This window comes from Plectropomus leopardus, chromosome 3 (genome assembly GCF_026936395.1).
Source record: "Plectropomus leopardus strain MGB_pleo_1.0 chromosome 3, ASM2693639v1, whole genome shotgun sequence".
Taxonomy (NCBI): Eukaryota; Metazoa; Chordata; class Actinopteri; order Perciformes; family Serranidae; genus Plectropomus; species Plectropomus leopardus.
The window spans coordinates 37,464,984-37,479,734 of record NC_142178.1 but is presented as its reverse complement, the minus strand read 5'-3'; the positions used below and the strand labels follow the sequence as shown (position 1 = coordinate 37,479,734).

General features: G+C 36.3%; 2 protein-coding genes across 4 annotated transcripts in view; one reads left to right on the top strand and one right to left on the bottom strand.

Annotated features, from left to right (window-relative positions):
* LOC121941587 (uncharacterized) overlaps window positions 1-14,751 on the top strand; it is a 35,530-nt gene that overhangs the window by 12,342 nt on the left and 8,437 nt on the right. For 2 of the 3 annotated variants that reach the window (XM_088074945.1, XM_088074947.1), the window contains exons 7-14: window positions 1,161-1,391; window positions 1,501-1,755; window positions 2,461-2,721; window positions 3,528-3,785; window positions 5,938-6,019; window positions 6,567-6,627; window positions 7,351-7,592; window positions 9,592-9,683. In XM_088074945.1, the coding sequence (XP_087931071.1) occupies window positions 1,161-1,391; window positions 1,501-1,755; window positions 2,461-2,721; window positions 3,528-3,785; window positions 5,938-6,019; window positions 6,567-6,627; window positions 7,351-7,592; window positions 9,592-9,658 (1,457 nt within the window). In that variant the 3' untranslated portion in view covers window positions 9,659-9,683. The remainder of the gene's footprint in view (window positions 1-1,160; window positions 1,392-1,500; window positions 1,756-2,460; window positions 2,722-3,527; window positions 3,786-5,937; window positions 6,020-6,566; window positions 6,628-7,350; window positions 7,593-9,591; window positions 9,684-14,751) is intronic. The other variant, XM_088074944.1, reaches the window with a different exon arrangement.
* Window positions 9,677-14,751, bottom strand: part of c3b.1 (complement C3b, tandem duplicate 1) — a 73,817-nt gene continuing 68,742 nt past the window's right edge. Inside the window, exon 43 of the mRNA XM_088074942.1 lies at window positions 9,677-10,829. Within this exon, the coding sequence (XP_087931068.1) occupies window positions 10,685-10,829 (145 nt within the window). The 3' untranslated portion in view covers window positions 9,677-10,684. The remainder of the gene's footprint in view (window positions 10,830-14,751) is intronic.

Below are 14,751 nucleotides of genomic sequence, written 5' to 3'. Positions count from 1 at the left end.
TTTAGCTCCTGGAAAAAAGTCTTCATTTTGTCTCATATCCCAAATTAGGATCTTGAAATGCTCTCTTCCCTCTCTGACTGCAGTTATCTTTATTTGTCTGAAATAATCAGCTCTTTAGACAGAAGTGAAACAAAACTACACACAACTGTGTGTATTTGATCTGTTTTCAGACTTTAGAAATGTCTAAGAAGCCTATGAGTGCAGCAAAAAAAAACCAAAGAGAAGAAGCTGATTTAAAGCTGATTAACGAAAAGACTATTGTGAGCAGCAAAATTTTCCTCTGGGAGCCAAAGTGATTTTTGCAACTGGAAAGTTCTTAATTTCTTTTAGCTGAGTTACACAGTATTTTCTAGGGGTCCACAGGACCTGGATGAATATTTGGGCTGATATTTAGCATTTTTCTTATAATCTGTACCAACATTTTGTTTGATATTGCCAATCAAATGAATTAACTCATTATTGAAAAGGTGTGTGTACTACAGTATATCAACACCAGGGACTGCAGTATACACAAAGAAAGTGTCAGCATAGAGGGTGCTTTTACTTTGTCAAACTTAATAGAGCTGTTTTTACTCATTTATTTTTCTATTTAAATTCTCACTGAACATTATAAAAACATGCTGCTGTGAACTTGTTGTGTATGACGTTGAGAGTTTTAGTTTTGATTTAACATTTGCTAAAGGCATTTAAACAAAGTTTTCCGTTGGAGTTTGTTATTTTCCAAATTCCAAACTTAGATGGAAATATTTACATTTTTATTGTAAATGCATGTTGGTTCGAAATATCTGTTATTGGTCTCATCAACTACTAATCGATTTTGATATCAGCCCCTTAAAAATGTATATCTGTCAACCCCTAGTATTTACAACAAACCCTTTTATAAAAAGTGCTCGATCAATAAGTGGTACAAAAGTACATAATCATGAAAAACTTTTGTTCCGCGAATAAATCACCACTTAACTAACAACAGTTAGTTTTTGTTGTGTGTGTGTGTGTGTGTGTGTGTGTGTGTGTGTCTGTGTGTCTGTGTGTCTGTGTGTCTGTGTGTGTGTGTGTGTGTGTGTGTGTGTCTGTGTGTCTGTGTGTGTGTGTGTGTGTTTGTGTGTGTTTGTGTGTTTTCCTGTTATTTAATGACACTGTGTTTTTCCTCACATATCCAGATCTTCAGGTGCAGGTTATCAGAATAATAGTCCAGCAGCAGTTTTATACCGAGGCAGAGCTGAAGTGTAGCAGCAGCTGCAGTCCACCTGGTTGTCCTTCCTACGTCTGGTTCAGCAACGGAGAGAAAATTACGAAGACGGACAATTCTTCATATCAAGACCGATTTTATCCTGGAGACGTCATCTCTTGTGCTTTCAAAGGACATGAGGATTACGGCTCTCCCTCAGTGTGTGAGTTTGCTTCTCTGTGTAACTAACAAGAAGGACTCAACCTCCAGTAAACACTGAGTCTAAAATGTGCTTCTCCACCTTTTAACCACGTTAATGTTTTTAACTCCAGATGCTCTGAAGGTTCCTTCTGTGTCCGCGAGTCCTTCTGGTGAAATCATGGCGGGCGATTTGGTGACTCTGACCTGCAGCAGTGATGCTTACTCAGCAGCTAAATACACCTGGTACAAGAACCAAACACTGCTCAGGAGAGAACCGCAGCTCGTCCTCAGCTCCGTCCTTTCCTCTGACTCTGGGGAGTATTACTGTGCAGCTGAGAACGAGCTGGGGAGGAGGACGTCTCAATATATCTTTATTAATGTGAAATGTAAGTGAAATCCAGTATGCAGTAATGTGCAGAAAACACAACGCAAAACTTTTGAGTCTTCAAAAGGGGGTCTCCTGGTGTGAAAGATTTCTTCTCTGTCTGCTTCACATTCACAGTCTGCTTTTGTAGTTCACTGGGAAAGCTTCAGTAGTACGACTGTGCGATGTGACCAAATATATTGTCTGACGATAAAAAAAAGGCTATCATTTCACATTATGCTAATTCGTTTATGTCGTTTTCATCTGATAAAGTTATGCGACCGTCTGCGTGGCAGAGGAGGCGTCTTTACGATGCACAGCACCAAAACAAACAAACGTGGACGAGCTGGAAAACGATACTGAACTTTACTATAAAAACACTTTATTTAACTTTGTACTTTATTCAACATTATAACAGTACGTTTGTCAACTTTATTACAACAGTAATGTATGTAACTTTATTTTGTGGCAGCAGCTACCTAATTTGTAACTGTAGTTTATCATGTGTAGTTAATCATTTTGTATTATAGTAGTTAACATTAGTACAGGAGATTTCAAAATATTAGAATAAATATTGTGTATTGTGATGTAGCCTAAAGATATTGAAATATTATTCTAAAGCCATATTGCACAGCTCTATTCAGTAGTAGTTTATTGGGAGTTTTTTTCACTATTGGCATTGTGTGGCTGAGTCAGTAGTTAACTTCTGTAAAATAATCTCCTCCAGATGCTCCAAAGACCTGTGATGTGTCAGTGAGTCCCTCTGCTGAGATAGAGGAGGGCAGCTCAGTGACTCTGAGCTGCAGCAGTGATGCTAACCCAGCAGCTAACTACACCTGGTACAAGGAGAACCAAACACTGGTTCAAGGACCAAAAGGAAGTTATCTTTTCACCTCCATCAGCTCTGAGGACAGAGGGATCTACCACTGCAAGTCTGAGAATCAGTATGGACAGATCAGCTCTACGTCTCTATTTGTAGATGTCCAGTGTGAGTCACATTTTAATTGTTCTATGATTCTGATCTTTAAAATCATGCACGCTGGTTTTAAAGAGGGTTCCCACCAATCCTTATAAAGTCTTAAAGGCATTGAATTCAGAAATCTTAAATGAGGCCTTAAGTGGCATAAAGACATCTGAAATCAATCTGTCAAAATTCTTAAGAAATCGTAGACATTGGAGGTTGGATTTTTATTGATCTGTTTCTGACATTGTGTTGTAAAAGCTGAACTCAATGTTACACTTATGGATACTCTGTGTGAACTGTCTACTGGTATTTTTTTAATTCAGTGTATTTATATTGATGTTTGCTTCTGTATGCATTTTATTGTCTTTCCCTTTTTTCCATCCTAATACTATTTTTACTTATTAACTAATAGATTAGCGCCTCGATCAAGCCCCATTGAGTGTTTTTTTTTTTCATCTCCGCTTCACATTTCTATTGCTCTTTTACTATTTTGTATATATTTTTATTTGTATGTGAAAACAGATAAAGTAAACTAAACTAAAAACATAATGGGTAACTAAAAAATAATAATTAATGGAACGCTTATTGATTAACATCACAAAAGAGTAATGTTTTATCTTACGATTAACAGTTGAAAAAAAATGAAATTGCCCCTCACCCTCAGTAATTGAAAAGTAAATTTTTTTCTTTCAATAATGTTATATGCCACTTGAGACTTAAATTTAGGACAAATTTCACAGTAGCCAGTCTTAAAAAGCCTTAAATTCCACTAGCCCTAAGATGAAGGAACCCTGTTAATGAAATGTGACCCTCTTAATATTCTCCTCCAGATGCTCCAAAGCGTCCCTCTGTGTCAGTGAGTCCCTCTGAGATAGAGGAGGGCAGCTCAGTCAATCTGACCTGCAGCAGTGACGCTAACCCAGCAGCTAACTACACCTGGTACAAGGAGGATGAAGACTCACCAAAAGCATCCGGACAGATCTTCACCATCACTGACTTCAGAGCCGAACACAGCGGGAATTATTACTGTGAAGCCGAGAACAACAGAGGACGACGTAACTCCACCTTACACCTGATTACTGTGGCAGGTGAGTTTCTGTTCACACACACACACACACACACACACACACACAGACTGAAGCTGAGATCATAACACACCTTCTGATTTAATGCTAATTGAAGAGAACCTCAACATTAAACATTTAATGTGAAACTGCTCAGATCACATCTGATTCATGACGTAAGCATTTTCAAAATGACCTTTGCAGAGAAGTCTGAAAACACGGGCCATGTGCTAAAAAACTCAGCCTTTTGACACATGGACCCTCCTGAGATCTGAGCTTTTGTTTGATGTTTTTTTCCCCGTTCTAGGGTTTTTTGGGGGGTTTCTCCTCAGTTGATGTGAGGGTCTGAGGACAGAGGGATGTCGTATGCTGTGAAGATCTCTGAGGCAAATTGTGATTTGTGATAATTGGCTTTCTAAATACAATTGACTTGACTTGACATGTGCGTTTTTAAATTCTCCTCGTTGTTTGGGATTAGTATGAGCTGATAAGTAAGTCTTTGAACAGTAAGTAATGTCCTCATATGGGAAGAATTGTCTTCTTTTTAGTAATCACAAGTATAAAACAATTTATTTCAATGCCTGAAGACTGTTGTGCAAAACAAAATTAGAACAATGCAACATTTTTAATTTTTGGTCAGACTGTATCCCATCGAATCAAATTTGGCCTTTCAATATTTGACAATTTGTTTTGTTTTCCATAAAGTTTAACCCTTTCAAACCTCAGCAAATTGGCTTGTAAAATAACTTGAATATATAATTTAGAGAATTATAAATAAGACGAGGCAAGGCAGCTTTATTTGTATGGCACATTTTCGCACATTTTTACAACAGCACAATTCAAAGTGCTTTACAGAGCATTAAAATAAAAATTTATACAAATACAAGTTTCAGATTTACAATAAAGAGATAAGATACAAAGGTCAAGTTAAAAACTAAATGATTTTAGAAAAATTGTAAAATAAAAATCACCTTTAAAAATAGCGACGAGGTGCAAAGATAAAAAGATACGAGGTCTGGACATTTTTCCTTTTTTTTTTTTAATATATAATTTTGCTTGTCATTATAGTTTTTTTCTGTTTTTGAAAGAAATCAAACCAATTTTTTTGAGGTTAAATGCTAGTCAAAGACGCTTGAATGCAGCACAAGAAAACTGTGTCGACCCAGGTGTTAAAGTTTGAACAGGACGTTCAGTATGACGGCGACATTCATTTCAGATAGTTGAAAAGCTAACGGCAGTAATGAGGTATTGTTAATGTGCAACAGAGTTTTTTTGCCGACTCTAGATGTCTAACAGAGACTGTACAGTATGTACTCGCTGTGAGCTGTAATCTTACACTTCTAAGCAGAAGAGCGCTCACTCTGCAGAAAAATCTAGAGACCACAACGTCACCAGAAGCACACTGCACAGCACACTGACTAGCAAAAAAATAAAAAGTCTACTCGACTTGAATCAATCACAGTCGACTGAGGGGTTTCCAACTGATGATTCAAATCTCTGATTTTAAAGGGGCAGCCCTATTTTTGTGACTGTGACGGTTAGAGGTCAAGTTTTAAACTGTTCATTTCAATGCCTTAAGCTGCCTGTTCAAAGCAAAATGGTAAATAATGCACCAAATCCAAAACTTTGTGATTTTTTTTGTAAGTCTGTGTATGTTTTCCCCACTCTATATTTCAATCTAGGAGAATCCTTTTTGTGTGTGTGAACAGGTTGTCTCACACTTTTTAACGTAGACCTTGTTGACTCCTCTCAGAATATAGAGTTTATGGTCGGAACCAAAAAGTTCAAATTTGGTCTCTTCACCCCAAAAAAATTTTTTTATAAGTTTTGGAGCTTGTCTCTGAGCTGTTTGGCATATTCTAAGTGTGTTGAATGATCAATAATTTTCTACTAAATGTCCAGTTTTCACAAATTCTTCCAGGGCTATGAAAATTTAAGAGCCCAACTGTACTTCAGGTTTTGGCAGCTTTTCCAGATTTCTTTTCTGATCAGAAATGTTACATTTCTATCTGTTTTAGGGAAGCAGTGATCCTTTCACTGTCAAAAAAGAAAATGTATTTTCTTCTAAGATCAAGTTTTGTTTTTTCCATATCATCACTTTGTGAGGCCGGTGGTCTTAAACTTCCTATTGGAGACAAATTTAATGTCTTTGTTGTCATTTTGGCACCTTTTGTAGGAGCCTGGAAATCAACAGCCGCTGGAACAACTACTGCTGTCGTCCTCGCTGTCTTTCTCCTCTGTGTCTTCATACTGACCAGGTAAGACGTTTATTTCCACTAAATTATTGTTTATTTAAGTAAAATTACTATGTATTACAACTTGGATCTAATTTTTTGAAAAAGTCTGGCCATGAATTCTGTCAGTTTTGACAGAATTGCAGTCACCAAATGAGGCCGATTTCATGTTTCTTTCCTCTTTGGACAAAGTGCAAAACAAGTCAACCCTTAACTCCGTTTTTATTAAATACTTTCTGGAGGTGACAATAAAATCCAGCATTGTATGCACACAACTATGGTGGGTGTAATAGGTCAAAGCTGAAACAGGAAGTTTTGGTTTTTTTTTCAAATATGTTTGGGTAACCTGAGGGTTTGTTTAACACCTGTGAGACTGTGTGACTACTTGCTGCTGAATTCCCAAATATCAGAACTTCACTTGAATAAGTTATTGTTACTTAAAAAAGGAAAACATCCCAAACTGCAAAAAAAAAAGGTTTCTAGAAACCTCAATATCTGCTGTAATAAATCCTTAAAATGTAATGACTATATCAGTTTATGTAATTATTTTTTTAAAAATTCTCCTACCCAGAAAGAAGAGGGCTGCCAACCAATCATCTGAGCTCAGAGCGAGGCGTGACGACAGGAGACAGGTGAGGAAGAAGATCTGAATGACAGCAATGCAAAAGAAAAGTTATTCTGTTTAGACTGCTGGGTCACATGGGAAATAGGCTTAGGCGGTCTGTAATATTTCATATATTTCATACTAATAAATGAAAAAGCGACATAATGTCAAGAGAGGTAATATTCTCACACTCATTTTCCTTATTAAACAGAGAAATACAACTGTGAGCTAGCTTTGTTTCGGTCATTGAAGACTGATGAAGCTAAACAGCCTCATTAATTCATCATAAAACGCTCTTTCAGAAAGAGAAAGATTGAAAGAAAAAAAAAGTCTTTTCCTCGGATATTACCAAAAATTTTAAAAGGAAAAAAAACAAAACACAAGTTTTTCTTTAAAAACCGGCAGTAAAATAAACACAAAATACAGCCATTTAAAGTTGTATAACCCCTCCCTTAAGCCAAAGTAAAAAACACAGGTGTGCTTAAAAATTATTTGACAAACCCTTCATGCATCACCAGCTCCCTCCTATATATATATAACAGAGTTATATTTAAAATAAGCAGTTCTAATACTGTTCTGGATTCATTATATTTAAAAAAAAAAAAAAAAAGCCATTAATATTATATTGTAATGAAAAAGAGAGACTGCATGTTTTTTTAAATTTGCCTCAAAGTCATAAAAGATTTATTGGTTAAAATATAAATCCTGATCCTATTTAAAGCTGTTAAAGTAACAGCGACCTTACCTGCAGCATCTTTCCCCTCAGAGACAGTGGGACGACCGGCGGGACGACCGGCGGGACGACCGGCGGGACGACCGGCGGGACGACCGGCGGGACGACGGGCGGGACGACCGGCGGGACGACCTTCACTATGCCAGTGTCCTGTTTTACAAGAACCGCGCAGATTTTCTCTCCTCCTTCATCAGACCAGCTCAGCCTCGCAGACACAAGAAGGACGAGAGTGTTGTTTACGCTGAGGTCACATTCAAGAGGTGAGCCGCTCCTCTCACACAAATATTATCCTCATTTGATGATATACCATGCAGGATTTTCCTAAAAAACAATGTACTCATACAAAACAAATCCCCCTCAGTCATCATTGATTTCAGTCAATTTAAAGCCCTGCTGACTGACATACAGCACAGTGAATGTATGTTTTTTGATAGATGTTGAGGTTGGGTTTTTTTGGAGTATGTGTTGATGTAAAAACACATGCCGAATGTATATGTTTGCTTTTAATGTGCACGTTAATGTCTGCCTCACTTCGCATGTCTTATTAAAGTATTTTGTAATGTGTTTTTGTCTTTTTTTAGGTAATCAGAGCGTCCTTGTGAAAGAGAGCTTGCTCTCAATGGCCTCCCCTGTTGAAATAAATGTTAAATGAAATAAAATAAAAGATCATTATGACCCATAAGAAGTGTGTAGCGGTGCATTTATCTGCAGAGATTGTAGCCTCTGGAATTGTGAAAACAGCGCAGAAAAACGCAAATATAGTGAGACCAAACAGCAAGTGGACAAAGCTTGTTCCAAAAAAAAAGTGAATCTGGGGTTTGCTTTTGTTTTTGTGGAGCTAATATCCTGCCAAAATGTAACGAAAAAACAAAACATGTCTAACAAATGCCCTACGATTTACTAACAAACACAAAAAACGTAATCGACAAACTAATGCAATTTATTTTATACATAATGTTCCTATGAAACAAATACCCAACATATTTGTACTACATCACGCTTCAGAAACAAACACAACGTGTCCTATAATATTCTAAAAGAGACCAAAAATTATCGGGTGATTTTCAGCACAGTTTTTCATCCCTGACGGATTTTTTCTCAACTGTCTCGAGTAATTCTGCCTCCACAACAGCGGGTTGCACTTTGAATCAGTTTAAACTCTGCTGTTTTTTATGAAGCACAATGTTTATATTTCTTAACCAGTTGCAGTGACTTTTTTTATATCCATGAGTTTATGATCCACATGTAAAAGGAAAGTTTTGTTTCTAGTTAGATAAAAGTTCAATATTTAGACCAAAATCACTGCTGGGGGCCAAACAGAGCGTCAAAACTACCTTGTGTATGTTAGTCAGTCGTACTGTTCAATAGTTTCGCCATATTTCAGTTACTGTGCAGAGGTTTGGGGCAACAACTACAAAAGTTCTTTACATTCACTTTCTATTATTCAAAAAAGCAATACGAATCATTCACAACGTCAGATATCTGGATCACACTAACTCTTTATTCTAACCATCACGATTAAAGATTAAAATTTAAGGATATGGTGGAATTTTAAACAGCACAAATAATTTTGAAGGCTAATAAGAAACTACTTCGATAAAATATTCAAAAATTATTTTTCGGGAGGGTGGTTGCAATGTAAGGGGAGCATTTCATTTTAAATCGTATGGTTTTCAGACCACCAGGAAAAGTTTTTATCAGTCTGTGGCATTCAAGCACTGCCCAAACATAATAAGTTTAAATTTCTGTATAAAAACAACATTTTCACGAGGTACAGGAGTGAAGACGGGCTTTGACAATCACGGGGTGTTTGAAGGGGACACAGTTTAGTTTTGCTTCTTCTTTGACAGCTTTATCATTCTCTTTTTCTGTAAATAATGCTGAAAAATTATTGAAATTGCATTTTACTATGTGGGTGTACGTATTTATGTGTAATTACTTATATGTTTAAATGAGTAAGGAAGCTAGTTAATTAAAATTCAATGATTTATGGGGAAGGGGTGGGATTTAATACATTTTTACTTCTCTCTTCTATTTTTTTTATGTTTTTCATTGTAATTTTTAGGGTTAGGGGTTAGGTTTTTTTGTCAGCCTGTTTTTGGGCAGTATTTTCTTTATTTCCTTTTTACATGTTTGAAATAGATAAAAATCAAGTCAAGTTTAAAGTCTCATTACCTTGCCAACACACATCGTCGCTTTTGCATCATTTAAAATCTTACCTGTAAAATTCACAAATGTTTTTTTCTCTTTGAAAACCAGATGTCAGAGGTCAGCCGCGGAGGATTCGGCGGCAGCATTGTACAGCACAGTCATCAAAACCAACTAAGCAAAGGGAATCTCCAGCTTTTCATGTAAGTACTTTTATTTAAGCATATAACAGTTTTCATATAATTCTTTCACAGAATACAGCTTTAAGACAACATTACATTAATAAACTGTTTAATTACGTGTGGACAAATTGGAGTCTTTGAAGAATATTTTAAAGGCACAGGTCACCCCAAAAACAAATGCACATATTTTTCCTCTCACCTGCAGTGCTATTTGTCAATCAAAAACTGTTCTGGTGTGAGATGCAAAGTGTTGGGGATGTCTGCCTTCTGATGATAATACTAGATGGCACTCAAAGTGCCAAAAAATACATTTAAAAGTTCAAAAGCAATGTCTCTTTACAGAAATCATGAGCCGGTTACTCAAAATAATCCACATTCCTTGTTTTGATAAGTTTCATACAGGAACTATTTTCTTTCTACCAAACTACTGTATATCCACCAAATGTGTCACTGTGCAGAAGGAAGGGTGCATCGACTCACAGACAAGAGTGCGAGGTGAAAACATTCGTGGTGTCCAAGCTGTAACTTGAGCTAGCTCAGTGGTGATAGGTCAGCTTGTGATAGATGAGAGCATCCTTCAGTGCGGTGATGCTGTTGGCGGCTGGACTTCTACATAAAGCTGCTAATAACAGTTGATTACCATGAGTAACCAGGTCATGATTTCTGGAAAGAGACATTGCTGTTGAGTATCTGCAACACTCAGCAACTCACACCAAAACAACCTAGATAAAAAAAGGAAATATGTAATTTTTTTAAATCAATTTTCTAAAATCTGTAATACCTTAAGGGAGGCAGTTTAGTTTACTTTTATTACTGCAGTGTCTAGTTCCTCTTTATTCTTATATCATGACAGTAGAGAAAAAGATCATGGGTTTGTTTCGATAACAAGCTCCACTCTGTTCTTTTTTCCATAGTAAAAACACAACCTGTTTTTACGTCCCCTTTGCACAGGCTTTAACCCTAAAATCACTATTGAATCTTTGCATCAAAATGAGACAGGATGATGGTGTGCAGTCGTTGCTCTAAAGCCTGCAGCCCACAACAGACAGTTCATATGTAGTTTCCTCAAGGCTCCTGCATTTAGCTTGAAGGCTGGGGGTGCTGGAGCACTCTGCAGACGTAGGCCAGCGTTCCACCCAGGTGTCTTTCCCTAACATGTAGATTGATCTGACAGACAGAGAGAAGAAGTGGAAGAATTTAGACAATTAAAGGTTCTATCGCCTGCACAAAGGCATAACAACTGTTTAAAAAGTCCTAGCATAATATGTTGTAAAAATTGTCTTACTATGATATGTTGAAAACAGCACACAAGGTCGAAAACTTTAAAAATAGGCATAGTACAATACGCTGACATGTAGTCGTAGTATACTATGTCAAGAACAATTTGTAGTACAGCATGTAAAAAATACTTTTTAAAATGTTAGGGTAAACTTTGGGGAAAAAAAACCTTTTTAGTCAATACATAGTATATCATGGTGAAAAAAGTGGTAAAACCATCAGGTTACTTACAAAAAAATTAAAGAGAGTGTAGTATGTAAAAAAAGAGTCATGCCAAAACATATTAGAGAAACGGTTTAATTAGAGAGAAAAAAAAAGACAACGTCAGAGTGTAGGGTGTTGAGACAGAAAAGAAAAAAAATGTCCCAAAAATATCAAAGTATTCTATGTCTAAAGAGGTGCTACACAAAACAAAACAAAACAAAACACAAAACAACAGTATGTTGCAAAATATAAATGTTGTTTTCTGGCATGTTGAAAAAATGGACAAAAAAAACAGCTATAGCATGGCAAAAATGTCAAAAAATTACATTTTCCAAAAACATCTAAAAAACAGCTGAAAACCACCTTAAAACCACTGTGTCAAAACACGCCATAGCAAAGAATGATGCAAAAACGGCAAAAAACACCCTTTTATGACATGTTGAAAAAATGACCAAAGAAGCAAGGCTATAGTATGGCAAAAATGTTAAAAAATGACATTTCCCAAAAACATCCGAAAACAGCTGAAAACTGAATTAAATAGCGTGTCGAAACACGCTATAGCAAACAATAATGCAAAAACGGCCAAAAACACCCTTTTAATGGCACACTGAAAAAATGACCAAAACAGCAAGGCTATAGTATGGCAAAAATGTCAAAAAATGACGTTTCCCAAAAACATCCAAAAACATCTTAAAACCATCGAAAATAGCGTGTCGAAACACACCATAGCAAAAAATAATGCAAAAACAGCCAAAAACAACACAACATGGCACGCTGAAAAAATGACCAAAAAAGCAAGGCTATAGTATGGCAAAAATGTCAAAAAATGACGTTTCCCAAAAACATCCAAAAACAACTGAAAACTGCATTAAATAGCGTGTCAAAACATGCCATAGGATAGTATGTTGCACAAAACTGCCAAAAACAACATAACATGGAACGCTGAAAAAATGACCAAAAAAGCAAGGCTATAGTATGGCAAAAATGTCAAAAAATGGCATTTCCCAAAAACATCCAAAAACAGCTGAAAACTGCATTAAATAGCGTGTTGAAAGACGTCATAGCAAACAATAATGCAGAAACGGTCAAAAACAACAAAACTTGGCACGCTGAAAAAATGACCAAAAAAGCAAGGCTATAGTATGGCAAAATCGTCAAAAAATGACATTTCCCAAAAACATCCCAAAACAGCTGAAAACCATCTAAAATAGCGTGTAGAAACATGTCAAAGCAAAGAATAATGCAAAAATGGCAAAAAAACACCCTTTTATGGAACGCTGAAAAAAATGACCAAAAAAGCAAGGCTATAGTATGGCAAAAATGTCAAAAAATGGCATTTCCCAAAAACATCCAAAAACAGCTGAAAACTGCATTAAATAGTGTGTCGAAACGCGCCATAGGATAGAATGTTGCAAAAACGGCCAAAAACAACACAACATGGCACGCTGAAAAATGACCAAAAAGCAAGGCTATAGTATGGCAAAAATGTCAAAAATGGCATTTCCCAAAAACATCCAAAAACAGCTGAAAACTGCATTAATTAGCATGCCTAGACGTGCCATAGCATAGAATGTTGCAGAAACTGCCAAAAAAACACCCTTTTACGGCATGTTGAAAAAATGACCAAAAAAGCAAGGCTATAGTATGGCAAAAATGTCAAAAAAATGACGTTTTCCAAAAACATCCGAAAACAGCTGAAAACCATCTAAAATAGCGTGTAGAAACACGTCAAAACAAAGAATAATGAAAAAACGGCAAAAAACACCCTTTTATGGAACGCTGAAAAAATGACCAAAAAAGCAAGGCTATAGTATGGCAAAAATGTCAAAAAATGACGTTTCCCAAAAACATCCGAAAACAGCTGAAAACTGCATTAAATAGCGTGTCGAAACACGTCATACCAAACAATAATGCAGAAACGGCCAAAAACAACACAACTTGGCACGTTGAAAAAATGACCAAAAAAGCAAGGCTATAGTATGGCAAAAATGTCAAAAATGACGTTTCCCAAAAACATCTGAAAACAGCCTGAAACTGCATTAAATAGTGTGTCAACACACGCCATAGCAAACAATAATGCAAAAACAGCCAAAAACACCCTTTTATGGCATGTTGAAAAAATGACCAAAAAAGCAAGGCTATAGTATGGCAAAATGTCAAAAATGAGGTTTCCCAAAAACATCCAAAAACAGCTTAAAACCATCGAAAATAGCGTGTCAAAACACGCCATAGCAAAGAATAATGCAAAAACTGCCAAAAACAACATAACTTGGCACACTGAAAAAATGACCAAAAAAGCAAGGCTATAGTATGGCAAAAATGTCAAAAAATGACGTTTCCCAAAAACATCCGAAAACAGCTGAAAACTGCATTAAATAGCGTGTCGAAACACGTCATAGCAAACAATAATGCAGAAACGGCCAAAAACAAACTAACTTGGCACGCTGAAAAAATGACCAAAAAAGCAAGGCTATAATATGGCAAAATCGTCAAAAAATAACGTTTCCCAAAAACATCCGAAAACAGCTGAAAACCATCTAAAATAGCGTAGAAACACGCCAAAACAAAGAATAATGAAAAACGGCAAAAACACCCTTTTATGGAACGCTGAAAAATGACCAAAAAGCAAGGCTATAGTATGGCAAAATGTCAAAAATGACGTTTCCCAAAAACATCCGAAAACAGCTGAAAACTGCATTAAATAGCGTGTCGAAACACGTCATACCAAACAATAATGCAGAAACGGCCAAAAACAACATAACTTGGCACGCTGAAAAAATGACCAAAAAAGCAAGGCTATAGTATGGCAAAATGTCAAAAATGACGTTTCCCAAAAACATCTGAAAACAGCCTGAAACTGCATTAAATAGTGTGTCAACACACGCCATAGCAAACAATAATGCAAAAACAGCCAAAAACACCCTTTTATGGCATGTTGAAAAAATGACCAAAAAAGCAAGGCTATAGTATGGCAAAAATGTCAAAAAATGAGGTTTCCCAAAAACATCCAAAAACAGCTTAAAACCATCGAAAATAGCGTGTCAAAACACGCCATAGCAAAGAATAATGCAAAAACTGCCAAAAACAACATAACTTGGCACACTGAAAAAATGACCAAAAAAGCAAGGCTATAGTATGGCAAAAATGTCAAAAAATGACGTTTCCCAAAAACATCTGAAAACAGCTGAAAACTGCATCTAAATAGCGTGTCGAAACACGTCATAGCAAACAATAATGCAGAAACGGCCAAAAACAAACTAACTTGGCACGCTGAAAAAATGACCAAAAAAGCAAGGCTATAATATGGCAAAATCGTCAAAAAATAACGTTTCCCAAAAACATCCGAAAACAGCTGAAAACCATCTAAAATAGCGTGTAGAAACACGTCAAAACAAAGAATAATGAAAAAACGGCAAAAAACACCCTTTTATGGCATGCTGAAAAATGACCAAAAAGCAAGGCTATAGTATGGCAAAATGTCAAAAATGACGTTTCCCAAAAAACATCTGAAAACAGCTGAAAACTGCATTAAAATAGCGTGTCGAAACACGCCATACCAAACAATAATGCAGAAACGGCCAAAAACAACATAACTTGGCACGCTGAA